This window comes from Astatotilapia calliptera, chromosome 7 (genome assembly GCF_964374335.1).
Source record: "Astatotilapia calliptera chromosome 7, fAstCal68.1, whole genome shotgun sequence".
In the NCBI taxonomy this organism is placed as follows: Eukaryota; Metazoa; Chordata; class Actinopteri; order Cichliformes; family Cichlidae; genus Astatotilapia; species Astatotilapia calliptera.
Genome location: NC_137428.1, coordinates 64,222,915 through 64,250,637, shown reverse-complemented (window position 1 = coordinate 64,250,637; position 27,723 = coordinate 64,222,915). Strand labels below are relative to the sequence as shown.

At 39.7% G+C, this 27,723-nt stretch overlaps 1 protein-coding gene across 12 annotated transcripts in view; it reads right to left on the bottom strand.

The window, feature by feature from the left end:
• The window catches only part of brsk2a (BR serine/threonine kinase 2a), a 173,019-nt gene that overhangs the window by 73,505 nt on the left and 71,791 nt on the right, over positions 1 to 27,723 (bottom strand). For 11 of the 12 annotated variants that reach the window (XM_080304876.1, XM_026176443.2, XM_026176445.2 and 8 more), the window contains one exon: positions 1,406 to 1,500. In XM_080304876.1, the coding sequence (XP_080161002.1) occupies positions 1,406 to 1,500 (95 nt within the window). Of the gene's footprint in view, positions 1 to 815; positions 1,188 to 1,405; positions 1,501 to 27,723 lie in introns of those variants that run through there. The other variant, XM_080304879.1, reaches the window with a different exon arrangement.

Genomic DNA, 27,723 nt, shown 5'->3' with positions numbered 1-27,723 from the left:
CACAGGTAGACACAAACACACTGACATTTTAGCATGTGATCCAAAAATACTGACTTGCAGCATGAGTGGAAAAAACCTAGAATCTCTTTTTATACATGTAGAATAATGCTGATAAATTTGAATTTTTGTAGATACATATTCTCCCCGATGTAATTCAGTTCTCACTGGCACATACACTACACCTGCTGTTACACACACACACACACACACACACACACACACACACACACACACACACACACACACACTGCTGAGACAAGACTGACAATGGCTGAGGTCAGTAATTGGCTCTGAATTGCAGCTTCAGCAAAAGACTCGGTCCTGTTGGAAACCTGTCAGTATTTGGCATCTGTTACCCTCATTTTCCTTTGCAGGACAGCAAGATGTCACCTAGCTCACCGACATGTGTTACAATAGTTCCTCTACTTCTGCTACAATACGTCTGTCAGAGCTGAAGCTCTCACAGAAATTACCTGCCTGTCTTTCATGAGAACATTAAGACTGCATGTTGAATGGGATAAGAGGCAGAACAGAGAGAGACTTCAAGAGCAAATCAGCAGCAAGCAAAGAGCAAAACAGACTCTGACACAGCAAGAAGCTAATAAATACAGACCGTTTATCAAATAACAATATCCAAGGACAGAGAATTTTTCATCTGTAGTTGAATAATGATGCCACGTGAAGCGATCCAAAACTGAGGGATTTTCCTTTTTCAGATAACCTTTACTGTGAGCAGACCCATTCTCCTCCTGCTTTCCAGCTCATAAGCCAACAATTACAGCAAGCACTTGTCTCTGCGTGTATCCTATAACTACCATTTTCAGGTTGTAGTGTCTCTGAGTTGCCCTCGCTCTTCTTCTTCTCTTTAGTTTCTTTACAACTATTCCATCAAAACAAGGGACAATGTTGCACTGAATGGAACTTCCCAGCAGGAGTCCTATGATGCAATGACAAAAAAAAGAAAAAAAAAATTCTATCCTACTGTATGCCTTAAAAAGAAACAATGCAGACTTACTAGTAAAAGCATACTAATTATAGTCACAGAAAGCCGCTTTGCTGTTGTGCATTAGAAGCTCTGACTCTTACTTGATGGGGGAGCTAAGCAGCTGACTCTTTGAGTCTGAAATGCGTCACTACCTCAGCATGTGATTCCACTCTGTGATATAAACTGCTAATATTTAAGAATTTTTGCAAGATCAGCTGTTGATTTTTTTTGAAACCTTGGTTCTGCTGAGGAAGTCCACTAGCTTAGTATACTATCCATCCATCAACTGTGGGAACATGACAAATAATAAAGTTTACGGTAAGATAGTAAGGCAAAAACAATACAGAAAACGAAATTATTTTTTCATTTGCACTAACCATCCTCATCAGAAAGTCCGAAGACTAAGAGCCGCAAACATACCTTCATTAGTACTGACTCGCTGAGTTTCTCACGGTTCACAATCTTAATGGCGACTTTCTGGCATGTTACACAGTGGACTCCAAGTTTGACCAACCCTGGAAAAAAAGGAAATACACATTTCATTAGGTCAGACACTCTGCTGAATATGAATTTCCACTGAAAACATTAGGAAAAGTCCTAAAATGGGCTGTGATTCTTAAAAAACACACTTAAAAAAAATTCTCTTGTCAAGTGCATTGACAAGAATAATATAAAGCAGCTAAGGACCAAATGTTGCTAATGCTTGTAATGACTTGTGAAGTGTACACAGAGCCTTAAATTAACTGCCCTCTGGGGTTTATTTGAGTCATAAAGGCAGTAAGTGAGCAGGCCATTTGCTCTATTGATTCCGATAATGTATTAAACCACTGTAATGCAGTAATGTTAATTCATCTAAAATGGTACAAACAATAGGATTATAAAAAAAAGAATTACAGGATAAAAAACTAATTATCAACCAGCATCCAAAATGACATGAATGAAGAAAAACTGCACAGAGCTGTAGTGAGAAACTGAAAGTAGAGTGGCATATTTCAAAAACACAGCAGAAAACATTACCATTTTCTTCACAAGACAAACACACTGATTCATGGGTAGAAATCTGGGTGTGCCAGTCAGTTGTATAGAGACTCCCACACGAAGGCTCTGTCAAAACTCATAATTCCTGTGATTTCTCACAACCCAAAAAGCATCTTCTGCTTTGCCTTACTAAATGTCCCCAGGTGTCCTCACTTAAGTGTAGAAAACCGACAGGGATACAACAACAATGAGTGTAGTTACAGTGGAACAAAGTGATGAGTGCATTTGATACAGGGAAGCCATGACAACAGCACCAATACATTTTCATTTGAGCTGCATTTTTATTAGAAAGATGTTTGAAAAGAAAACAAGAAAAACAAAACACCCCAAAAAACAAATTTTGGTTCTCTTTCATGGAAATTTCTCATGATTTGGCAGATATAAACTGCAAACTATATCTAGAAAAAAAAAAAAGACTTCAGCAATTTAACAGCTGAAAAGCAAAATTGAACCTGATTTAATTTAGCCTCTTTAAACTTTGAGGACCTCTTTCGGTGCCTCCACATACATTTAGATTTTCCCTAGAAATACCTTCCTGATGAAAACTCAGTTTCACCAGAGAACTTCGGATTTGCACAGACAGCAAACATCAACGTCTGTGTCAAACTGACTCAACATTCACATTAATGATCATTACTGAAGACAGCAGTTCGGTGGAAGCCCAAATGTGGCTCACATCACATCAGGTGAGAAGCACAGTAAGGAGCATGCTTGTCTTTTTTCCCCAACATTGTGCACTATAAATTAATTCCCCAGGATCACAGTCAGCATGGGAGTTCTACAGTGACAGATTCCTTGCCCTACTTGCAAGTGTCAGCTTCCTGTGACTGCATCTTCTTCTTCAAACTGAAATTCAAGTGAAAGGATTGCTGATTTGACACAGAGCAGAAGATTAAACCTGCTGCTGCAGCTGCACGAAAGCAAGTGGTGTGAATGGAACTTCCAGGGAGCAATCTAAAAATAGCAAGAATAACGTCAGTGGTCCGGAGGTGTACAGTAAAACATCCTTGAAGTTAATAATGGCCAAAATACAATCAAGTACAGTTTTCTTGTTTTTTTTAATGGATGGAGTCATAATTTTCAGTCAATGAAAGATTAAAGAATAGAGTAATATCCTACAGAAAGGGTTTGCTGGTGTGAAGCAGACCAATGTGGGCTTTTAGGATCCTCAGCTATGTCTTTCTCATAGATTTATTTCTGTATAACCCAATAGAAGAGGAGAGTCAATGAGCTTTGAGGAGGTGTTGAAAAACAGAGAAGCAGAACTATTCCGATGCCACAGAAATGCCTTGAACGCTACAGAGATGACGGTAGGGGGGAGGGCCAATTGTGGGATATAGTGAAGGAGGAGTGAAAAAGTGAATAAAGATCAAGTGAAAGATGAAACCAAAAAATTTAAATAGATTGAAAGTAAAGGACACAACATTATTCAAATGACAGGCCACAGATAATTAAGCAATAATGGGGAGTGTGTGAGCCTCTATCTTGGGAAGTTGAGAGGCCGCAGGGGCCGAAAGTGGAAACACATGGAAAGGAGGTGTGAAAGATAGAGAATGACAGAGAGATAGGAAGCAAATGTTAAAAAGAGGAAGATAAAAGATTTAGAAAGAAAACATTTTGGAAAGGGGATGAGGCAGTTGAGCAGAAGGGGGAACAACAGACAAACCCATTAGACTTGTGATGGTAATCATATGTTAATGACTGCTATAGAGAAGCTCATAAGTCATGATAAACACATTAAAGAGAAAATATCTGCCTGCAAACACATGAAAAGCTAACTGGATTATTCGCCTCACTATCCATCTTCCTCCAATGCCTTTGTTTTCTTGAGCAGGGGGCACATTAGCAAGAGAAAATGTGCAATGAGAAGACAACACATTATGATTTTACAACCACTTTGCTTATGGATTGAAATGAACTGTTACAAGGAAGTTCAGTACATAAGACATTAGCCCCTCTTATGCAAAATATCTCAAAATTATGACTCACAACAAGAAGCGAATAAAACTAATGCTCAAATTACTAGCTAAAGCCAACAACAGACAAAAGTCAGATTGTCCTTTCTGAACAATGCCAAATGTGTCAATTAAATACTCAGCTGAACATGAATTGTTGTACTAAACTTTACAGCAATCCATCCAGTCGTTGTCAGGATATTTCTAAAGGCCAGAAATGTCAACTTGTCCATGTCTGCACAAAAGGTTGTTGAAATGTGTCAGAATCAAAATGATGTAAATCACTGCTATCCCTGAAGCTAGGCTGGTAGCACGGCTTGTATTTTATATGAAAATGAGGCACAGAGAGCTTAAAACAAGCTAAAGCATGTCATTATGTGTGGGTCTTACTTTCAGACATTCCAAAAAAAAAAAAAAAAAAAAACATTTGCCAAGTAAACAACATTTGGACATAATGTCAAAGTGTGCCCTATAAACTCAAAGTCATATTTGCCAAACTACAACACAGAGCAAAGTAAGAAACCCTGAAGAAGTTGTCAATCCTACCACAACACACCAGACAACAAATGCAATAAGTAAAGCATTTCTGTTCTTTTCTTTTGGATTTCTGTCAGTGAATTGGCTTTTGTTCACAGGACAAGCTGTAGACTGGTGGCCAGTGGTTGAGATCTCTCTGCAATTTTGTACCTTCAAAATAAATTCCCTGGCTCTTACATCTATGACAAAGCTGATGATATTATGGTACGTCCCATACATGACCCCAACATCCTTCTCCCAACATCAAACACATTTAAGAAAAAATCCTCAAAATAACTGCACTATGATTCTCTTATTTCAAGTATGCTGCGATAGCTAACTTCAATTTCTCCATGACCCAAAATAAACTCCCCTCCTCTGCTCTCGAGTGTGCTGTAATTTAAGAGCTCACCTACTGCCAGTGCCCCTTTCACCTGTCTATAACAGCACCCTTGGACAAACAGAAAAAAAATGAAAGCTGGAGTGGCAAGCGAGGGAAGAGGAAGACACCAGGATTTTGTCTGGCTCGTGGTGTGCTGAGTAGGTAGGCTGTCTTTGAACATAGGTTCAAATGTAAGGCTTCAGCTGAAAGCACAAAGGTTTGGTCCACATGAGGGGTCCATTTGCCAGCGCATGGCTCTGTGTGCGCATGTGAAGCAAGTATCTGTGCAAGTTTGAAGCTGATGTGTAGCATTCTTTAGATTCTCGCTACAGAAGAACTGTATTGTGATTTAGTATCACATATGAGTGGTTTATGAACCAAACAAGACACGCGCGTGTTTTTCACTGACACCTGCAATATACGGACAAAAGCAGGCTGTGCAGTGAAGGTTGCGATGCCACTGCATCAGCAAGTATATTGATGTCTCCTCTCCTTTGCCCTCCTCCCAAATCAATAGCATCAAAACTCTTGCCTTCACAACAGTAGAAGAATAATGGCACTGACCAGGGACTCGTGGGCAGAAGAGACCACTTGACTGACCCCCTCCCCACCCCACTCTAGCCTGTACCCCAGCTACACAATCTTTATTTTTCATGCACCCTTGTGATTAATGGCCTAATGTGGAGGGACTGCTGGAGGAAGACGCAGAGTGATAACTTTGGCCAATTGCTCGGTGAGCATCATGTGTTGAGCATTGTTTAAGTGCACTGTGCTGGAAGCTTGCTTGATGTCACAAATCTCGGCTGAGAAATATTAGTTTTAAAATAAAAGCTGAGCAAACTGTGCTGAGTGAGCTAGACAAAAGGTGTAAACAAGGGTTGAAAGAAAAGGTTTAAATGAAAAAGCACGAAGCAAGCAATAGGTCGCAAAAAGCAAAGAACATGCACATAGAGCATCCGCTGTACAGCACCTCTTTATCGCCAATGGGACAACTTAATTAACCGCAGAATGTGCACAGTTGTGAAAATCCCTCTAATCAGCTACTTTTCAAAAACTTAAAAAAAAAAAAAAAATCTGGCAGTGCATCTGCTTCTCTATATCACTGAGCCATGTGTCAGCTCTGATTTGGTAATGAACCTCTGGTCTAACTTCACAAGTCACTGTTTCAAGCTGCTGAACTTGCTGTCCTAAGAAATCTCTCTAATGGGTCCTAGAGTGTATTCATTATGACGGCATGTAGTTGGAACATTTTGAATTAAGCAACTTTTCTGGAAAAGATCTAATTGACATGAGACTGCTGGCCTGAAGAAACAATGTTTTTACCAATTTGACACATACATTCAGCCCATGCAACAATTTATGTGTGCAACACATTTCCCTGACAAACTTTAGCTCGTCTCTATTTGATACTGTTAGATATTGTTAATGATTTCAGAACAGTTCAATTCTGATTTTTATAAAGCACCAAATCACAACGTCAGTTGTCTATAGACACTTTACACTGGAAGCTAAAGACCCCATAGGATACTGGAGAAAACTCCAACAATCAAACTGCCCCCTATGAGCAAGCAGTTTGCAACAGTGGGAAGGAAAAACCCCTGTTAACAGGAAGAAACCTCCAGCAGAACCAGGCTCAGGGAGGTGCCCTGAGCATAGCATAGCAAGACCAGACAAAATACAAACTAAAGGAAAGGAAAAAACAAAAAATGTTAATGACATGCTGTAGTGGTATATAAACAACATGGGGAGTCAAAACTTGGCTTAGGGTCCAGCCTTAACTGAATACGTACCAGAATCAAGCTGAAAGACTGGAACTGACAGAGTCAGTTTATCTGACCCCACCCCCATTATTATTATTTTTTTTTACCCTCAGGTTTTCCCAATAGGTCCTTGTTGGCATGTTTGCCTTTTTCTCCCTTCGCTTCAAGTTGTTTAACCTGGCAAAGATGGGAAACCCCCAACACATGAGGAGAGAAACTCGCTTCTTCGGTGTTAACTTGTGAGAGCGCTCCAACTTTCAAAGTAGTCTGATCAGTGGCTGATTCATAAGTGGATATCTGGGGAAGAGCAGATAGGAGAGGAGTGGGACCCTGACTGTGAAGCTGATTTCCAATGCTATCAATCAACGACAAAAGTAGGAAACAAAGGAGGGAGAGAGCGTACATGAACACCCTGTACTCTCCTGAGCCTAGAAGAAGAAGAGCTTTATGATCTCCACCTGCTAACTGCACACAGGTAACAAGAGCCACACACAGAGTCAGTGTTTTCTGCTTTATCCTCCTCACAGCCCTGGCAACCAAGCAGTTAAAGATCATTACTGGATTAATTTCCATCTGGAAGCAACTACAAGGCAAGGAGAGCAAAAGATGAAAAAGAGATGTTCCCACTAGCACACCTCTCTCACTTTCAAATCTTGATCTTTCAGAAGTGCTAAACCAATGCAGGCAGATGGTAGTAGCTTATGCTGGCTTAGCTTTCTCTCCCTGAGGCGCTGGCTGTGAGAAGCTCATTGCCCTTAGGCACAGATCTGTGAGCCTCTTTCCACTTCTGCTCTCTAACCCTGACTGCTCTACATCAGGGCCACAGCCCTGCCCTAGGATCAGTGTTTGAAAGGAAACACAATGTGGTACTAGGGCTTCCTAGAGCCTTTTCTGACCATGTGGAAAGCCCTTGCAGCAGGGCGTGGGAATTCCCTCCACGAGGGCAAAGGGTAGAAGACACTTTCACGCCCACATCTTCACACCTTTGTACCTTTTTTGACTTTCCAGCACAAAGATAGACTAAATTATGCCGTCTTCAGTCTTCTTTGCTGAATAAATATCACTACACTGAACGTCTGCAATGTCAAACATCAGTCGGTGGTGGCTTCAACAAGCACACATTTTCATTGTATATTCTTGGGTGTGACAAAGTGACAGATACAGAAATATTATTATTATTGAGAACTGAGAACCTTCACAGACATATCATTATTATTATTATTAAAATAATGTCACCACATTGTTTGCTTGCATTTATAGAAAGGAAAGGCAGTGAATCCCTCCCACAGAATATTACTATGTGCCAACTATGTATCTATACTCATCATGCTATGCAATGCTATTTGTGAGAAGTCATATTTGCAGAGAAGAAAACACCCGACCTGGTTTAAAGATTTACCTTTTGGCCTGGCCCAGCTTTCTATTCCAATAAGTTTCTGCTTTTTCTCTCTGCTTATACAGTTACTCCACATCCTTTTCTTTGCTTTTTCCCTGCCATTTTCCCCTCATTCTTCTTCACCCCTCATTGTTTTCTGACTTATTTATCTCCACATTTCTATTCATCATCTTACCTATGTACAAAAAGAAAGATAGAAAAGGAAAAAGTATACACCAGCACAAAGCTGTTGAGTCATATTGTGCGGGAGGAGGAATGTTGACGATCAAACAATTTTCACTTCGCTACTCAATGAATTCAGTTTCTCTCCCTCTCTCTGCTTCTCACACACATCATTTCTCGCCTCTCCCCATTCACTAAATCTGTATCTTCTCCATTCCTCCGCCTCTTCTTTCACTCCTTTTGCATTTTCAGTCAGCCGTGACGTTAGTCTACCCAGCCTGAATTCCCCTGCAACCCTCTAAGCCCTACCAACCAAAGCAACAGCAACAACATCAGTAACACCAGCGGCCCAGACCAACAGAACAGCTTCAAAAGCAGGAAGAGCAGTTTAGCCCTGGAGTGATGGAGCGAGAAGGGAGGCACACTGACGCATGAATACAGAAACTGTTTATTTGGCCTGTGTAAAATAAGACATTTCCTCAGCAGCGCCAATATAAGTTAACTCCCAACTTAGTATTTTATTAATACTCCATACTAATAGCCTCCAGACAAAGTGGTCTCAGTTTACCTTTGATACTTTGAAACATTTTCATACAACTAAAATTACATTATTAAACACAAATTACATGCACACACACAAAAAGTCACACTTTGTATTCTTCATAATATTTGTTTTCTCTATGTGTTCACAGGTGTAGGTCGAGTATTTCAGAAAGCAAGCATGTTTGTTTGTAGAGCGAGGGAGGTACCAAAGCTGTGAAAACCCAATTTCATGTATACAACTGTGATTTGCATAACATTGCCCCAACAATCACAGAATGAAATGTAGCGAGGTGATGGAAGTTGTAGATGGCTTCAAGGTGGTAATCTATTTTACACATTCTGATACAAGTAAGAGAACAATTGTGAGCGTCGCCCAAGGGCAGTAAGAACAATCCATTTAGTTGGTTAGTCTTTCTGATTGGCATATCTTGCAAAATCCCCACTCTTTACACATTAGCCTTATCAGAATGTAAATATAGGAATGGAAAAGCTCATCACTTGCTTGGTGGAAGATGCAAACTTCACACCGTTGCTTCTGCCTACAAGGCAAATGAGCTTCATTGTCATTGAGGTAGGTGCATTCTGCCTTATGAATATTTGACTCCAGAAAAGGGGTTCCTGGTTTATGGCTTAGACATGTTGTGCACTTTACACATTTCCCCACATTTCCACAAACTAAGGTGGGTAAAGAATTTTCCCAAAGAGCCACAAAAGAAACTGGGAATGTTGTGCAGGACCACATAATGAGATTTAAGCAGAAATGAGTTCAGCTTGTTGTTTCGGCCCTCCACAACAGTCCCAGTTTCTCATGTGACTCCTTTAGAAAACTAATTGCTCAGCCCTTTGCTATGGTATTTGTAAAGGGTTCATGTTACACTTCCATATGAAACACTGAATTCTGCTACAGCTGTTTTTGTTAGATCAAATAGATACAATAAAAAGTCAGGCCAAACTTTTTGGCAGTGATTTTGTCCATTGTTCAGGAGGCTGTCTCCCCATTAAGCTGATCACAGGCAGTGATATCTTTTCTCTTTTGAATCTCGCTGTGGACATGTCATTGGGGATTCAAAATATTTGAGTCAGAATTCTGGACTGATGTGACTGGAGGTCAGGCTACAGAGCCAAGCGAGAGTGACACTGTCAGAGGAATGTTCTGCCTGAATCCTGAACGGGGACATCAGCGCAAGCATGAATGAAGACACTGCAGAGGAGATGAGAGGATAAATAGAAAGAACAAATACAAAAAAAGGCTGTGACAATGAGGACAGTGACAGGGAGACTGAGAAATACTGATAAGGATAGCTAAATCGAGAGATGCGTGGAGAGACAGTCAAAACACAGAGAAAGTGGGGCCTAGGAGGGCGGTGCAGAGAGACTCAGATCTATTTTTAATGTCTGACTGGGGATCAGCAAAAGGAATGTATAATTACAGCCTCATGAATAATGCAAGAAGGATTCTTTTAATTAGCCACACCAGACCTAAATGCAGCAACTGCAGCAGACAGGACAAACATGTGCACATGCACATGTACATACACATGTACACCCACACACACTCGTCTACAGTGTTACAGTGTTTGGATCCAGACCTTTGGTTACGTCCACCCCATGCGTCGACTGATTCATCATGAAACAGCACTTTCTCGAATGAAAAACCAGTCGAAACAAGGGAAACTACAGGAGGATCAACTACTAGCCAATCAGTGTTATGGGGGGACTCTCCCTGATGTCAAGCTGTTGTCAAGCTGGTCGTCAGTGCTGGGGAAGTTAATGAAGTGTTTTCAATTCACTCTATTCTTAAAACCCTGTCTTAAAAGTCAAGAGCAAAGTCAAGATGTAGGCCTGGGTATGCACCAGTGATGACATCAGTGAATGATGTCATCACCCCAGAACCTAGTTAGAATGAAAGCAATGGATGGATGGCAGCCAACCAATCAAAGCAATGGCAGATTGAAGATGGAGACTAGGTCTAACGAGTGTCTGACATCAGGCTAGTAAATACATAACTGCATACAATAATGAGGTGCCCAATCAAAAAAAAAAAAATCTCACCAGTTTACACATGTGCCATGTTTGGAACATTTGTGTGTTAGCTCATCCTTTAACCCCTGGAGAGTGTCAGTTGATGCCTTGATTATGACTTTCTGATAGGCTTCACAGCCTCTAGACACTACTCAAAGAGCTGCACACTGTGTGACTGTCGTTTGTTAGATAACCCCAATATGAAAGCATGAATTATTAAATATCTGACTGGATAATATTACGAAACCTCACTGTAACCATAGAAAACATCCTGGCAGCACAAGTGTGGTTTTCTGTATTTTTCCACTCACATGCACACTGAATGCAAAGAAACATGGGAAAAAACATTGCTGGCAAACAAGCCATGCAGCCAGGCCAATTGTGTGGGCTCGAAAGAGAAAAAAGAGAAGAAGCAATAAATCAAACCTTCCGCCACCACAATTCAGCTTGAGTTATTTCATTAATTAAAAGTGTTTGGGTTTTCCCTGCAACATCTTCATTATTAAACATGGGTCAAACCGGAATAGACTTCACCGAGAATGAGTTCTCGTCAGCCCGTCATATTAACTACCTTTCTTCTCAATTAAAACTGAAATGGATGGTCGAAGCTCAAACAGGAAAAACACAACTAGATTGTCTCCACACACAAAGAGAAAGGAGGAAGTTGGATCCAAGTTGGAACGACGCATCAAGAAAACGGCAGGATGTTATTCAGTTGTTATCTGGCAACTCGAATTCTCCCATCTTCAGAGTCTTAATTTGTAAGCTAATTTGTGGCTGGCAAAGACAGGCTTGAGTATGGAAGAGGATATTGGATGTAATTTGATGTCTCAGTACATCTTCGCTTGGTGATTGGAGTTTAATTGGCAATGAGGGTACTGCGTTCTCACTTTGGGGCTCGCAGGGGGGTGACGGCACCCACACAAACTGCAAACTCTGTTCCACACAACTGAAGTAAAACTGGTCATACAAAGATGGCTAGCAGACAAATGTTTACCTTGTTTGTGAAATAAAAAAAATTAAAAAAAAGTATGACTTTAACTTTTCTGACATGCAGTCTTTTCATAAACAAGCAGCGGAATAAGAAAGTAACAGCAGGATAGCCTGTTCAAGGTGAGTATACACCCCACTATTATGGTCAACATGTTGTTATTACACATTACATACCAGTGTGTGGACAGAACGATCTATAGAGCTTCAGTGTGTGCACTTGAGGTAGCGGGCTACCCCCTGGTGTGTGACTTTGATACACACAGACACTTTTCCTGATAAAAAGTCAGCAGGTGCAAAAAAACAAAACAAACAAACAAAAAAAAAAAAACAATACTGGGAAGAGGAATCCTCTCAGCTTTTTCTTAATGCTTCTGACATCTTTGTAGTGCCTTCTTTTTTCAACTAGTGCTGCCCAAGAGAAAAGGTCAAAGTGTCAAAGCCACCATTAGTGCAAGACCCAATCAGAAACACCTCAAGGCATGGAAACAAGGGCAGGACGAGATTTATGTGTGTGTGTGTGTGTGTGTGTGTGTGTGTGTGTGTGTGTGTGTGTGTGTGTGTGTGTGTGTGTGTGTGTGTGTGTGTGTGTGTGTGTGTGTGTGTAAGAAGTGTCTCACAAACACATGCAAAAAGCAACTATATTACTGTAATGACAACAATATACAGAATCCTGAAAATATCCATGCTGGGAGTAAAAACTATAAGTAGAGTGACACAGGCTATCACACACAGACACACATATAGAGTACGAGCGGCTTCTCAGCTCTGTTACATTTTTGCTCATATTTTAAAAAAAGAAAAAAAGAAAAAAAATAGGCTTTAATTAAGCTTTTAATCATTTGAATCATTTCATTTATTCACTATGAATCATGTGATTTTCAATCATCTTAATTCTTTACATGCTTTGGAGGTTGAAAATGGTTGAACCTGTACTTTAATTTGACATTTTAAATATACCTACTCTACAGTGATACGCAGGTAAAACAGTTATGACATCATATCTCAAGTTAATATGAGTTGTGACATACAATAGGTAACAAAATGTCTCACATAACTACACGTTTACAAACACGTATTTTTACCACCAGCGCAAGCACTGGGATGAGTAAACATGACTCATCTGATCTGGAACATTTCCCTGTTTTCTCTATTTTTGCATCTATGAATAATCCATCCATCCAGAACACAATCACACACAGTCATACGGGGTCATTTGCATATTACTGTATCTTAAAGGAACTTTTTTTGCCGTTTTACAGCTTCTCCTTTTGCCATTTCTCACCCAATTATACTTTCATTTTCCTCTCACTTTACTTCTCCTTTTTCATTTCAGCTGCTGTTCCATGATCCACAGTTGTATATCATTGCTTTCACTAAAACCTCATTAAGCCGTATGCTTTCACAGCAATCCTTTCTTACATAATGCCTAATATGGCTGCACAATTAATCGAATCTTAATCTTGATCACAATTTGGGCTCTCCAAAAATAAATGAACATGATTATGCAATGATGAAAATGCGTGCCCCACCAACAGAATGCAAATCAAGGGGTCACTAAATGACCATCTCATCACCTGCCTGAATGTGCCAATCACAGCTGTTCTCTAACCTGTCTGGCTTGAGGTTTCCTGGACTAGTGTAGGTAGATCATGCTACATTAAAAGTCAGATATCCAATAATATTGAAATATTTGGGCCAGTGATGTTAATCAAGAAGAAATCATTTGCAAACAGTGTTGTGGAGTTTTCTACACCACAAAGCAACAGAACTAACTTATTCAACCACCTCAAAACACACCACAACAGTACAATGAATGCCAAGAAAATCAGAGCAACAGTTGTTGATAAGAATCGTCCAGCATCAGCTCAGACATCTTTAAAAGCATCAGAGTATCCATCCAGCTCACAGAGACACTTAAATATCTCACCAATCCCATTCTATTTGTCCAGTAAAGTCAGTATGTAAAGAAGCCTTCAGGAAATGGTCAACTTAATGGGAAAAAGTTACATTATCCTCTTACATCTTTTCCAAGATGGCAATATCTGTGTCGTACACAAAACATTACAGGGGAAGTAGAGCAGGATCTCACAGCTGCCTGCCAACTTCAGTCACATCCATCGTGTAGGTATTGTATTATGCATACAATAGAGTGAAAGTATTCATATTTTGCTTTAGAAGGTGCATTTAGGTGAGGTACTGTTAATTATAACATTGCTCAGCAATGTAGCACAATGTAAAGGTGAAAGCAGTTAACTGTCAGTTTAATTTTCTGTTATGTTTTCACACAATGATTTTACTTATATTTGATCTCAATGCAAAGATTTATAAAGATCTAAGAGCAGTGTTCTGTTTGCATAAAAGTGTAATAAAAATATTTTTCCTTATTTAAATCAATGAATAGCCATGGGAAATAATTGTGATCTCAACACTGATCAAATTAATTGTGATTATCATTTTGGTCTAAATCATGTACTCTAACATTTTTCCACATCCAAGGGATGCTGAAGATACTGAAGATGAAGACAGAGTTGGAGATGGTGCACCGTGTAGAAGAACAGAATACATAATGAGTTATGGAAGATTTCATGGTGGGAGGAAGTGCTGGTAGCCAGCAGCCATTGGTGAAGCTGTTGACATCTCTGTCAAGAAGCGGGATAAATTAAGCAACTCTTCTCACTAAATCAATGCATCAGCAGCCGCAAACTCATTGCCCGAGCAACCTTTGTATCTCAACAGAGCAACAAGGGAATTTCTAACAACCATCGAGCAGAAACTCTTTGTCTCTGTGTTGGTCTTTGACCCCTGTAGATTGAGTGTCTCATTGTCACTGCTTCGCATATTCCCTTTACCCCGTCTATCAGTCCCCTCTTCCTCACCTTACTCTCCTTTTTTTGATCAGTAGATATTGTCTCATCTCTCATTTTCCTAAGAGACACATTGTAAAGAGGGATAGCTCTGCTCTGCTGCATCATGTGTTCCGGTGGTTTCTGTGCATGCGTGTCTGTGTATATGAGCAAACAGGAAAAAACAAAGCAAAAAAATATCCAACTCCAAAAGACAATACACAAAAAGATAAAATATTACTAAGACAAAGAAAGCTGGGCACTGACCCTGCTTGAACACTCGCCGGCTTCTCTGTAATTATCACTGTGTGTTTGTTTGTGTGCGTGTGTGTTTGTGTGTGTTTGTGTGTGTGCACAAGAGCACACATGTTCTCCTGTGAATGAAAATGAAAGCGATTCTGGAGACAATCCAACTCCCAGATTGCCTGCTTGCTCAGAGTCTGCGCTCACGTCACAGAACTTGGAACGCTGCCTTGTACAAAAAGTATAGATACACTCAGGCCAGAAACACACACACTCACACAAATTAAAGTACACAAAGTGGAACACCAGGGGCACTTCACCAAGACTCCATTTCACCTGGCCTTTTTATTGAACAAAGGGAGTGAGATGTTTAACAGAGCTGTAAGAAACCTCTGCCTGAATATCAAAAAGAGATCATTTTTAAAAAAAAAAAAAAAAAAAAAAAAGGAGAAAGTTTGAAAAGTATGTCCAGTTTGAGCAGCAAACTTTACCAGAAGTTTATCGGAAGAGACAGAAGGACAGACATATGAAGAGAGAGAGTCAGAGAGAGAGAGAAGTTAGCATGCCAGGTACCAGCATCAGGGAAACAGAGAGCAGAGAGAGACATCTGTTCAACACAACTTCAGGGGGCTTTTACTCTGATGTCAGCCTGTCACCACATACAGGACCACAGGAGTAGATGCATGCTGAGAGCCTGAAGAACATGAGCCACACACACACACACACACACACACACACACACACACACACGATCTATAGCAAGCATTGTCTCACTTCATTTCCATCTCCCTCTCTCTCACACAGCTATGGATGAAATCACAGCTAAAACCAGTGAAACCAAATCCTAAAGAAAGTAAAGCATCACGCTGCTTTATCCTCAAAACCTCTCACAAATTTTATGCAAGTTTTTGAAAACTTCCTAAAAATAGTGAGCGAGCGATAAGTGCTTTTAATAAGGGTTTTTGTTTTTTGCAGAGCGTGGGTGGATGGGGTTATCACTTTGTATACTAATTTCCCAGAGTGCATTTGAAACAGAAAACTAATCAGCAGTGTTTCTGACAAATAATTAAATGTTATGTAATTGATAAAGCAAACATGATAAGACGTAGCCAGCTTCAGATAATATACATGTGAGCTTTTCTTTCCTTTTTATAACAATACAAACATGTGTTTTTGGACGGTTCTTACATTTTCTGTAATCTTAAAATCAACATGTTTAATCAATAATGTTAATCTTGCTTAGCTGCAGCAGCGAACCAGACAGTGTGGCTACAAATCTGGACTTCATCCACAGGTAGCTCATTAATTACCACAGTAGAAATATGTAATGCATAGTTTAAAAAAGATTATATTTAAGAAGCACTTGGACAGGAAAGAATTCACAAACAAGATAAAAATCAGCCTTTTATTAAACTAACATTAATCGATGATCTTTGTATTATTGTCATTAGTTGCGTTCTGTTTTCAAAATGTCACCACCTCCTATGTGACACTTGACTGGAGCCTCTGGCTCATTTCGCTCACTATGGCAGCAGTGAACTTTTAGAGATCTCTGATAACAGTTTTGTTCGCCTAGAAAGCCATCAGTAGGGAAAATACTGCAGTCATTAAAACTATAATGGTACAGTCAGAGAGACTGATGATGTATTGATTAGACCTCCCCTATCTGTGGTGCTTTACACTGATAACAGACCCATATAATGAGGATGGTTACTGCATGGCTGTTTGCCCGCCTATACAAATTTAAAAGGCACTTTCTTGGGTATAACTGTTTAAGTGCTCATTAATTGCACACAAATATTTAATCAGCCAATCGCTTGACAGCAACATGGTCAATATGACCTAAAAAAGTTAAGCATCAAAACGGGAAAGAAAAGCAGTTTAACTGAATGTGGCATGATTGTTGGTATGGTTTTCCCACATAACTATCTCCTAATGCTCGAGGTCAATAATGGCAATATAAATAACCTTTTTTATAACTCAGGTATGCAGAAGAACATCTCTGTGAATGGAAAACATGTCAAACGTTGAAGCAGATGGGCCACAACAGCAGAAGACCACACAGTGCCATCCTGTCAGCTAAGAACAGGAAACTAAGGCTAGAAATTTGAATAGGGTGACCAAAATTGAACATCAAAAGTTTAGAAAAACATTGCCTCGTCTGCTGAGCATCAACTTCTGTTCTGATATTCAGATGGTTGGGGTCAGAATTTGGCATAATTAATATGAAAGCACAGGTCCATCCTGCATTGAGAATTTTTTTTTTGGCGTGTATGTACATTTCACCTCTATCAGAGGGCTATCAAAGTTACAGTGGGCTATCAAAGATCTGAATCAACTGTGTGGCAATATGAACCAGAACCTCTGAGGAAGGTTTCCAGCACCTTAATTCTTCTTGTCATAAATGAAACAAAGAATTAAGGTTGTTCTGAAGGCAAAAGGGGTTCCAACCTTGTCCTGTATTTGTATATAATCAATTTTTACGTGTGGTTAATACAAGAACTTACTGTTAATTTGTACAATGAAATGATCAAATCACTGTATGGATGGTTTCAAAATACGAGTCATGTTTGCTGTGCAAAAAACTGTTACTGAAAGTGTGTGTCCTGCAATAGATGAACCTTTCACCAAAGCATGATGGATATTTATAGGCCAGTCTGGGCATACAACAAAAATGACAAAAATGTGACCATTCAAACCCCTACCCAGTCATTCTTTATCTGAAAAGGATTCCTTTCACCAGCGTCACACTCATGACTCAGGTGGGGACATGGGGTCATTTCATCATTCAAGAATCAAATTATTTGAGTGAAAAAAAATCAAAAAAGGGAAACTTAAAGTCAGTTGAATTCTATCGTGGTTTAGAAAAAATTCTTTTCATTTTGAATTTAATTCTAGCAACATGTTTTAAAAAAGCTGGGACAGAGGCATGTTTACCACTGTGTTGCATCACCTTTTCTTTAAACGACACTCTAAGCTTTTGCAAATTATGGAGACTAATTGCTGTAAGAATTCTGAAAGAAAAACCTTTTCCATTTTTTGCTTTAGACAGTATTTTAGCTGCTCAACAGATTGAAGCCCCCTGTTGTGCATATTTTTCATCCTCTCTGGGATGCTAATGCTAATTTATTAATAGATGACAGGGTTGTTCTCTGGGTGTCTTTGAATGTTGCCTGCCTTTCGTTGTGTTGTCTCTCAAGATGACCCTACAATGTTTCAGTGATGCTGAGGTCTGGACTCTGGGCATTGGCAGTGTGTTTGGGATCATTGTCATACTGAAAAATTGAGCCGTTGCCACCAAGGTTTCCAGGTGGTATTGCATGATGGATCGAAATCAGACAGTACTTTTCTGCATTTGTAATTCCATCAATTTTAACAAGATCCCCAACAGCACTTGCTGAAATATCTCTCCAAACCATGACAGAGCCTCCACCATGTTTTACAGGTGGCTGCAGACACATTTTGACACTTTCAAACATGGATTATTACTCCATAAGACGAGTCATTGCTGATTTTCAGTCCAGTTCTTGTGCAAGTTGACAAATACCTAAGCCTTTTCTTACTGTTTCCCTTCCTCAAAAATGGCTTCTTGACAGCCACTCTTCCACTGACACCATTTATGATGCTTCAGTGAGCAGTAGATTGATCAACTAAAGAACCAGATGCATCTCTCAGATTCTCTGTCAGGTTTTTGCTGGATTTTTTGTTCCTATTTTTAAGGGCATGACTTTCAGATACCGTTCATCTGCTGTAGATAATTTTCAGGCCTGTCAAGTCTTTTGTTCTCGACTTGTCTGGTTTCCTGCGATTTTTGAAGGATGCACTGTACACTGTGTTGAGATAATAACTCTTTGGGAATCATCTTGTTGGCCCAAAAATACACTTTAATGCCTGGCAACTTGTATTTTTGACATTTTGTCTATTATGTATAGACACAACACTGGTCTATCCCTCGAGAAAGTAACTTAAAAAAGACATAAAACATTTCCTTGGAAAATGGTCTGTACAAGGACTGAACTGAAAAGGTGTTTAAAAGCAGCCAGTGTCCAAAGAAAAACTTAGGAGGCCCTTTAGAAAGTCAGAAGAACTTTGCTCAAGACCATTTTAAAAATTACAAGTAAATCTGGCCCCTTGGAAGCGAAACATAAAGGAATGAGGGATGGGTCATGACATTTTTACTTTACTTTTTTATGTATATTTCTTTCTTTGCATTTCTAACTTTGCCAACAAGCTGTCTGTCCTAACAGTGGTCCATATAGAGTCCATATAGAAATGTTTTTCTATTCTTAACTTTACTACGCCACCATAGCAAAGTCAAAAAAACCCAAAACATTTTAGTTAACTGACAAATCAAACAACATAAAAAAGCAAAAACAACCAAAAACTGTTGTGCGCTACAAAAAAAATGAACAGGCAATGTTGTAGTCATATGTTTAACTCAAATTCATTTTAAGTGCTGTGTTCATGTTGTAATATCTACTCGGGACTTTATAAATTTCCCCCTTGACAAATAATTGCCAATAATAAAAATATAAATATACTAAAAATAATAATGAAGCTAATAAAAATTAAACTGAATTTCAATATTTTCACACAAGAAAAAAATCAACTGAAATGAGTAAACATAGCCTGGAAACTAAAGTCAACTGAGAACAATGTGAATTTATTAATTATAAAGAAAAAAATAAAAATAAAAACAAATAAAAAATACTGAATTCTTATTATTCTGCCCTGCAGTGATTTCAACCGCAGAATAATGTTTTAAAATGCAGAGCTGCACGGGGCCCCGTTGCTTTTTTTGGACTCTATTAATCTTTTAGTGATATTATGTATCATAGATGATGAAATTCTTTGCAAATTTAAATTGAGAAACAGTGAATGAGAGCCTACATGGGCATATGGCATCCTTCTAAAAGACTCAGTCTTCTCTGGGATGCTCTTTTTACACCTAATTAAGTTGATGATTTGTTACCAATTTATCTAATTAGTTGTGAAAAGTTACACCAGGTGATTTTTTTTGCATCAAGTTTATTGTCTGTTGTTACACTGTGGCATCTATTTTCAAATTGGGTGGAAAAAGCATTTATTAAAATAAAGAACACTATTTCACTTTACATGTAGTGCAGCAACTGCCAATCAAGGCGTCAGAACAACCGATCAAGAATCCTCTCAGGCACTCATGACAGATGGAGAGGTTTGAGAGAGGTGAGTTCATGTCAAGGGCTTTGCTTGTATCTAGCTGGGTCAGTGGGGGGTTGCTACAGCGCTTTTATAGAGACAAGACGAAGGCAGAGGTGGTTATTGAGGATACTGATGTGAGGCGCAGACCTGAAAATAAATTACAGAATTTGCATACATGCAAACATTACACAGTACTCAGTCACTTCTATCTCCCTTGTTTGTGCATCTCTGGACTCAGCAGGGCATGTCGCCAGAGCCCAAACGCTGTATGTGGAGAGATCAGGTCAAAGACACACACACACGCACACACACACACACACACGAGACACGCTCTGCCTGAAGCTGATGACGCAAATAGCCTTATAGCTCTGTCTTGGTGCAGCGCTCAAGTGTAAATAGGGAGGGACAGGAGGAAAAGAAGGGTGTAGAATGAAAGAGAGGAGAGGCAGGAACAGAGGAGTTTTAGTTGCTTCTATAAGTGGAATGCAAACTTTCATTTAAGCATAACCAACACACGCACACACACATACATACACACACACACACACACACACACACACAGTGGCCACGGTCATCAGGGAAAGTGATTACTGCTAATCTGTATGAGCATATCATCTGTAACCCAATAAAGTGATTAGTTTCTTAGTGTCACACGGATGGGTTGGACTAAGCGAGTGAAGAGGAAAGAGAGGAAGACGCTAGTAAAGGAGTGTGTGGGGTGACATGGGGTGTGAGGCATCAGTACTAGCTCCAGCCAGATGGGGGCTCCCTTTTGCATGCACTTTTTCCTCACATGTATCTTGCACTCCTGTTTTTCTTGCCAGTTTTTAATCACACTCTCTTCCCATTTCTGCCACAGGGTTCTTTGCAACTTTCTTTGTATTTGATGCCTTTCAACTTCTTGTATTTTCATGAAGTTGAAGTTTTCTACCTGCCCTTGTTTCCCCAATTACTTTCAATCTCACCCCCATTCTGTCTTTCTACCTTTTCCAAAAAGTTGATTCTGTTAATCTGGACGTAGCGTTTTCAGTGGGAGTAAAGTTTTGTGACTCATCCAAGTAACTTCTTCCATCTCAGCTGACTGAAGGTTTTCCCAACCTTGTAAACAGTACATCTGCATAAAGACTGAAACCAGCACCACTGACTAACAATGGACTGTGAGGTCAGTTTCTGGATCATTAATATGCAAATTATCATGACCATTTATCAATGGCCATGAGTACCATTCACAAATAGTTGGGGAATGACAGCATTGTAAGAGGGTGAAAGATATACCCTTAGGCCCCCTCCTCAATTTAGACATGGTCTTTTCCTTTTCACATAAGCGGGCTCTTTGACTCCGCGCTCAAACCAGCGTTCCTCCCTGTCCAGGATGTGTACATCCTCATCATTGAAAGAGGACCCACTGACCTGTAGGTGCAAACAGACTGCGGAGTCCAGGCCTGAGAAGTTAGCTCTACTTTATTGTGCCATCCGCTTAGCCAGAGATTGTTTGGTTTCCTCAATGTATAAACCACAGCAGAAACAGTGAAACACACAGTGTAACCAACCAGTTCACAGAGTCACAGGGACCCCATGAGAAGACAGCAGTGATACGACCAAGAGTGGTGTGAGGTGTGAAGAGCAGAAGTAGAGGGAGACAAATTGACTGAAGTGAAAAGCAAATGGTTACACAGCTCAACAGAGAGATAGAGGAAAATGTTACTGAGAAAGGATGTAATATATAGTTGGTGCCCCCTGTCTACTAAAGGACAGCAGTGTAGTGGGAATGCCACGACTTACACTACTCCACTTATGCATATCACCGTACTTCAGAGCTCCACTCCGCTGTATCACAGACACCTATGTACGCACACACTGAACACCTACACTGAGGTTTTGCAGACACGTAGCCACTAACCAGAAGACATTCATTTTTATGACATTTTGGACATGTGACAATCATGATAAGAACCTTGCATCACATCACTAAGGCCTACAGAAAGGTCTGCAATCATCTGACAACCAGAAGTCAAGAGGGAAAAACTAATATTCCCCAACAGTTACAAGTAGTTGCTGGGAAAAAGAATTCAAACCCACAGTGAGAGAGAGAAATTTACAAGTTAATGACATCCAAAGGAGAAATACAGCAAAAGTAAAATACATATCCTATAACAATGTAGTAGTGACAAGCCTACGAGCCCATATTGATGTTTTCCCCATTTGAGCTCTGTCTCTATTTATAGATCCTCTTAGTCCTCCAGGAAGCCTGTATCACTTGATGAACAGCACCTCATCATTACAGAAGCCTTGCTAATGCATGAAAGACCTCTTAAACAATCAGTTCAAGATATTTTATTGCACCCAATTCCCCTTTCGGAGTTTTTTAATAAAGTGGTAAGTGAAAAATCGCCTGTATTGAAAGTTAGCAGAACTCGTTATTAATTCATTGTGTCACTATTTCACACCAGTCTTTTAAGCTAGAATAGACTGTCTCTCACCTGGCAAGTCGTGTTACAGAGGTGGCTTTTCAAAACATCCATTAAATCACTCATTAGATTTTATATTTCTTGTTTCCTTGTTTCTCTACAGTTATCAGTAGAAGAAGCAAAAATAATATTATCTAAACACAGGATGTAGTGTCAGCCTTAACCTTTTTTTTGCAAAAAACATGTCTTCTTTTATAGAAAAAGGTGTTATAATTGTACCCTCTCTTTCTCAAATACTGCAGGAATTAGCTTTTGTGACCAGAACTGGACAGAAGTTCTAGGCATAGGTCACATTTCTTTTAGCTTCTGTCTTTTGAAAAAACACTTCAACGCTAAACTAGGGCTGGGCGATATGGCCTAAAATCCATATTGCGATATAATTTGAAGCATGTGTGGTAACGATATATATCGCGATATATTCTTTTCTTCTGTATAACCTATTTTCCACACTATAAGGCACACTTAAAATCCTTTAATTTTCTCAAAAATCGAGTGTGCCTTATGTATTAATTCTGGTTGTGCTTACTGACCTCGAACCGATTTTGGCGTGCAGAAATCTGTTAAAAAATGTTTTGATGGATCGTCAGAGCATTACGGCTGCCGTAGTGAGGAGCTTCGCGGAGTAATCTGGGTCCAAAACTCCGTCTGTTTCAGGTCCCAAAGTCAAACGAACACAGAGTTAAAAACGGTCTAAATTCTTTCATCTTTAATAAGCAGCGTTGCTGCTTTACCAGGTGTAACAATTAAGTTTAACATCCAGGCATCCATGAAAACAGAAGTTATTAAATTTAACAGAGTTAGAATTAACAGGAAGTTAGCTCGCTAGTTTCCACCTAAACATGACATACCATGTCCTGACTGAGAGATTTTTGAAACTAATTCAAACGTACAGCTCTGCTACCACTTCCAACATAAATGAAGACAGAAAACTAAACAGCAGTGACGTTTGTAGGGTTACTGAAGTTGGACTACCTGGTATATAATGTTGTGCTACGTGATTGCTAGCAACACAGCTATGTTAGCATAACATTAGCACAGTGAAGCTGGAGGATGAACGCCAACTTTTTTCCACTCGATAAAAGTTAACGTGAGGGATTCTGGTGGTTAGGGACAAATGCAATCGCATATAGGGTTGCCAACTCCCTGAAAAATAAATAAGGGACACCTCGTGGCCAGGGCCGGGCGACCCAGTTGTCTTCACCCTTCCCAGTGTGGTGAATTTTCTAGCTCTTTTTTCGTGTGTGAAATTATTTTTTTAACCATTTGACTTGAAGTTGATTTAAGTAGATGCATATTCTATTCTTTGTGATATGAACACATGTGAAACAAATGATCATTTAGCCATTTATTTTTAGCTCAAAATGACAACATTAACACAATAAAACAGGTCTCTTTCTTAAACAGAAGCCTGTCATGCTTAACTTTTGAGAATATAAGTAAATCTTTCTTTAAAAGAACTCTGTCCTGCTTAACTTAAAATAATAGAAAACAATAGAAAGAAAAATATTCTTGTAACAGTGCACATTTAGTGCATTTAGTACAATTGGCTTCAGTTGAGGTATTATTTCAGCTTTTCTAATGCTAATCAGCTGCTCCTGTTTGTAAACCCGCTTGTTCCCATGATTACGCATCATAACTCATCATCATTATTCATCTATGTATTACTTTTATGTATTAGTCATCAATTTGTTGTAATCATCTATCCTTGCAGTTGTTTATTACACAAAATAAGTTATATTATCACACTTCTGGCCACATAGCGCTGATATTCATTGCACATGCCCATATTAACTTTTTCCAGCCAGGTGTTTTCCTTTTCCCCATTCTTCCCTTTCTCTGAGGGGAACAAACACTGCTGCTCTAACGCTGGGCTCACACTGTGTGGTTTTAGGCCCATTTTGAGCCGATTTTTGAGTGATCGGACCGATTTTGGCCTTCATCGTGCATCGTGTAGTATACGTGGGGTGACGAGAAGCGATTAACACCTCACGACCAGCTCCCGATTATCAATCGCTCGTGAGGGTGTCACCACAGCCGCTCACACTGCTCACGCGCAAACATGTAAACGTCGGTGAAAAAGACGGAGCAGCACGGCTGTGCAGCGTGTGATCTGGACACAAGCGATGGAGGCACAACTTGTAGAACTTTGGAAAGCTCATCCGAGCCTTTTCGATGTGGCATCACAAAATGATCACGACCACAACAACCGTGAAAATAGTTGGATTTACATTGCTGCTCAATCACAGCTGCCTGATCAATGTTTTTTATTAGCAATTTAGCAAAGTTGATGGTGGTGGTGTGTCTGTGTGAGTGAAAGACAGAGAGAGACAAATTTTCTGTTATAACCTTCATTTTATGGAGACACAGTGTGAGCACTCAGGTCGCATCAGAGCATCGGGCGGTATAGTGTGAGACCCTGCACGTGACCTACCAACTTCTAACCCCTGCGAGTCAATCGTGCAGTTTGAGCAGGAGCTGAATATCGCGACTGAAAAAAATCGCACAGTGTCTGCCCAGCTTTAGGTGTACTGTCATCCGAGACTTGCACCGCAGTGTCGGGGTTTGTTTCCCTGTTGGCCATGCTTCTTGTTGTGGTCATCTGTTGTCTTCCGGTATTTTCTCTGTAAGCGACCTTTCCTCGACCAATGAGATGAGCGGTAATCTGAATTGTTATACTCGAATTGTCATAAGTGTGCTGTCAGCTCATTGGTCACAAAGCAGGAGAGGGGCTGGGAATTATGTTTTCAAACAAAGTGTTAATTCCATTAAAAGTTATAGACTACTTTTGATTCTCATTGTATTACGGGACAAAGTGCGTCCCTTATTAGCTCAATACGGGACGTGTACTTTTGTTTCTAAATACGGGACGATTCCGTATTTTAAGGGACGGTTGGCAACCCTAATCGCATAGCAGGATGCTATACACGGGCCAAACTTCAGTCAGGAGAACAACTGAGATTATTCATCCACAATACAAGGTTAGTTATTTATATACTGCAACAACATGGGAATAGAACAGCTGCGAGAGAATTCAACATTAATGAATCAATGTTACGGAAGTGGAGGAAGCGCAGTTTTTGGCTTTCCCCATATTTCAAAAGTGCTTCATCTCTTTGCTATGACTGTCGCCCGTCATAATTTGCAGATGATAATGGTTTTAGCCGCTGCGACGCTTTCGACCAAAACAGGCGCAGCTTGATGACATCATCAACATGCGCTATCGCGTTGGAGCGGTATAGTCAAAATCTCTATCGTTGGCCAAATTTATATCGTTTCTGTCGTATATCGTTTATATCGCCCACCCCTACGCTAAACCATGAAAATGGAGATGCTGTCTATTAGAGATGGACCGATCCGATATTACGTATCGGTCCGATACTGACCTAAATTACTGGATCGGATATCGGAGAAAAATAAAAAATGTAATCCGATCCATTAAATATCACGAAAGCACCTCACAAAACTTGCAACGTGCCGTAACTCACCTCAGAATGTTAGCACGTCGGAGCAGTATGCATCACGTGATAGAGCGGCTGTGGCATGCGGGACCTGTCGGTGGTCTGGATAGCATTTGGAGCTTCGCTAGCAACCCGGCATTTCATCTCCGACAAAGTTATCCCCGAGAGAAGTAAAGCAAGTGTGTAAGTCCATCTCTGAATGTTTGTAAAGCATTCCTGCCTTAAGCTTAACAAGCGATATATGGAGCGACTGCCTCTCCTCCTGCTACTTCAATCATGAAACTGCTTAATGATCATCTGATCGGCTTTTCTGTCGCGAGTCCGTCTCTCTGGTTTGTTTTTGGCTCACTTTGCACCAGAAAGAGGAAACCAGTGGCTGAACAACAGCAGCACGTTTAAGCTTGATAAGCTGTTGTTAGAATTTATTTAATATTACTTCCTACTCCAGGATCTTTTTCTACGTAGCTGACGCTGGTAACTGAGCAGGGGCGGATCTAGCAAAGTTTAGCCAGGGGGGCCGATAGGGCATTAACAGGGGAAAGGGGGCACAAAGACATACTTTTCTTTCTTATTCTCATTTAAAATGTCTATCTTTTAATAAATAATTATCTGACACCCAAAGTTTTAATTTGATGTAAAATGAATAGAAGTCAATTACTGTATATAGTAACTATTAAGTCTAATATATATACCCTAGTAAGCTATAGTACTTTTTCCTTTGGGAAGGTACCATCTGTGCAGTCTGCAATTTTGTTGAAGAAAGATGTTGAATCTATTTAATATTTCTTGAAAAATAATTGATTTCTGTGCATTTTTTTTTTCACACTGCATCAAATTAAGGTTGATTACGTCGATTAAGCATCATGAGGTGGCGCGTGAGGGGTGGTTCCCTATTTTTTATTTATTTATTTTTGTTGTTGCTGGGAGTTGGAACCCTATTAGTTAGGTTGCTTAATATTTATGCTAAGTACTCTTTAAAATACCAGAATAGGGAGGATGGTGTAGGTTTAAGTTTATTAGATTGATCAGTATTGCTAAACTATGAAATATTTTTTTTTTGCATACAGGTATAACAGAATAGCTTTAGTGTAGTTGTTGTTTTAAACTTGAGTATGAACTTATACAAAATGCAGCAAGATATTTAAAAAACAGTTTTGTTGATTAAAAAACACTATATCGGATTCATATCGGTATCGGCAGATATCCAAATTTATGATATCGGTATCGGACATAAAAAAGTGGTATCGTGCCATCTCTACTGTCTATTGCTACTGAACTGTACTCGTGGCAACAGTGTGGGGTTTCAAAAAGATACATTTTGAACAAAAGAAAAGAAAAAGAAGAGTTTTCAGTGCACTCCACTGGTAAAGGTGGTAAAGGCTTCTCCAGATCTCATGTTTGGCTCAGAAATAAGTAGCAACTTTCTTAACAGTTGGCTTGGCCTTACCTGGAAGGTGAGTGAAAGCACATCGTGGTAAATTGTTGTAGTTCCAAACACCCCGGAGAGGCAAGAAGAGGGGGGGGGGGGGGAGAGAGAGAGAGAGAGAGAGAGAGAGAGAGAGAGAGAGAGAGAGAGAGAGAGAGAGAAACAAGGTTAGTAACAGGATACAGACAAAAGCAGAAAAATTTATACATTTCTACATCCTGAAATTTACAACTAAGCAGATCCAATGGAATCACCATTGACAACAAAGTGATTACATATATATGTCAATTACTGTACTCATCTCTCAAAAAAAGTCCTCATCCTCTTTTAATGTGTTCTCCTCTCTCACGGA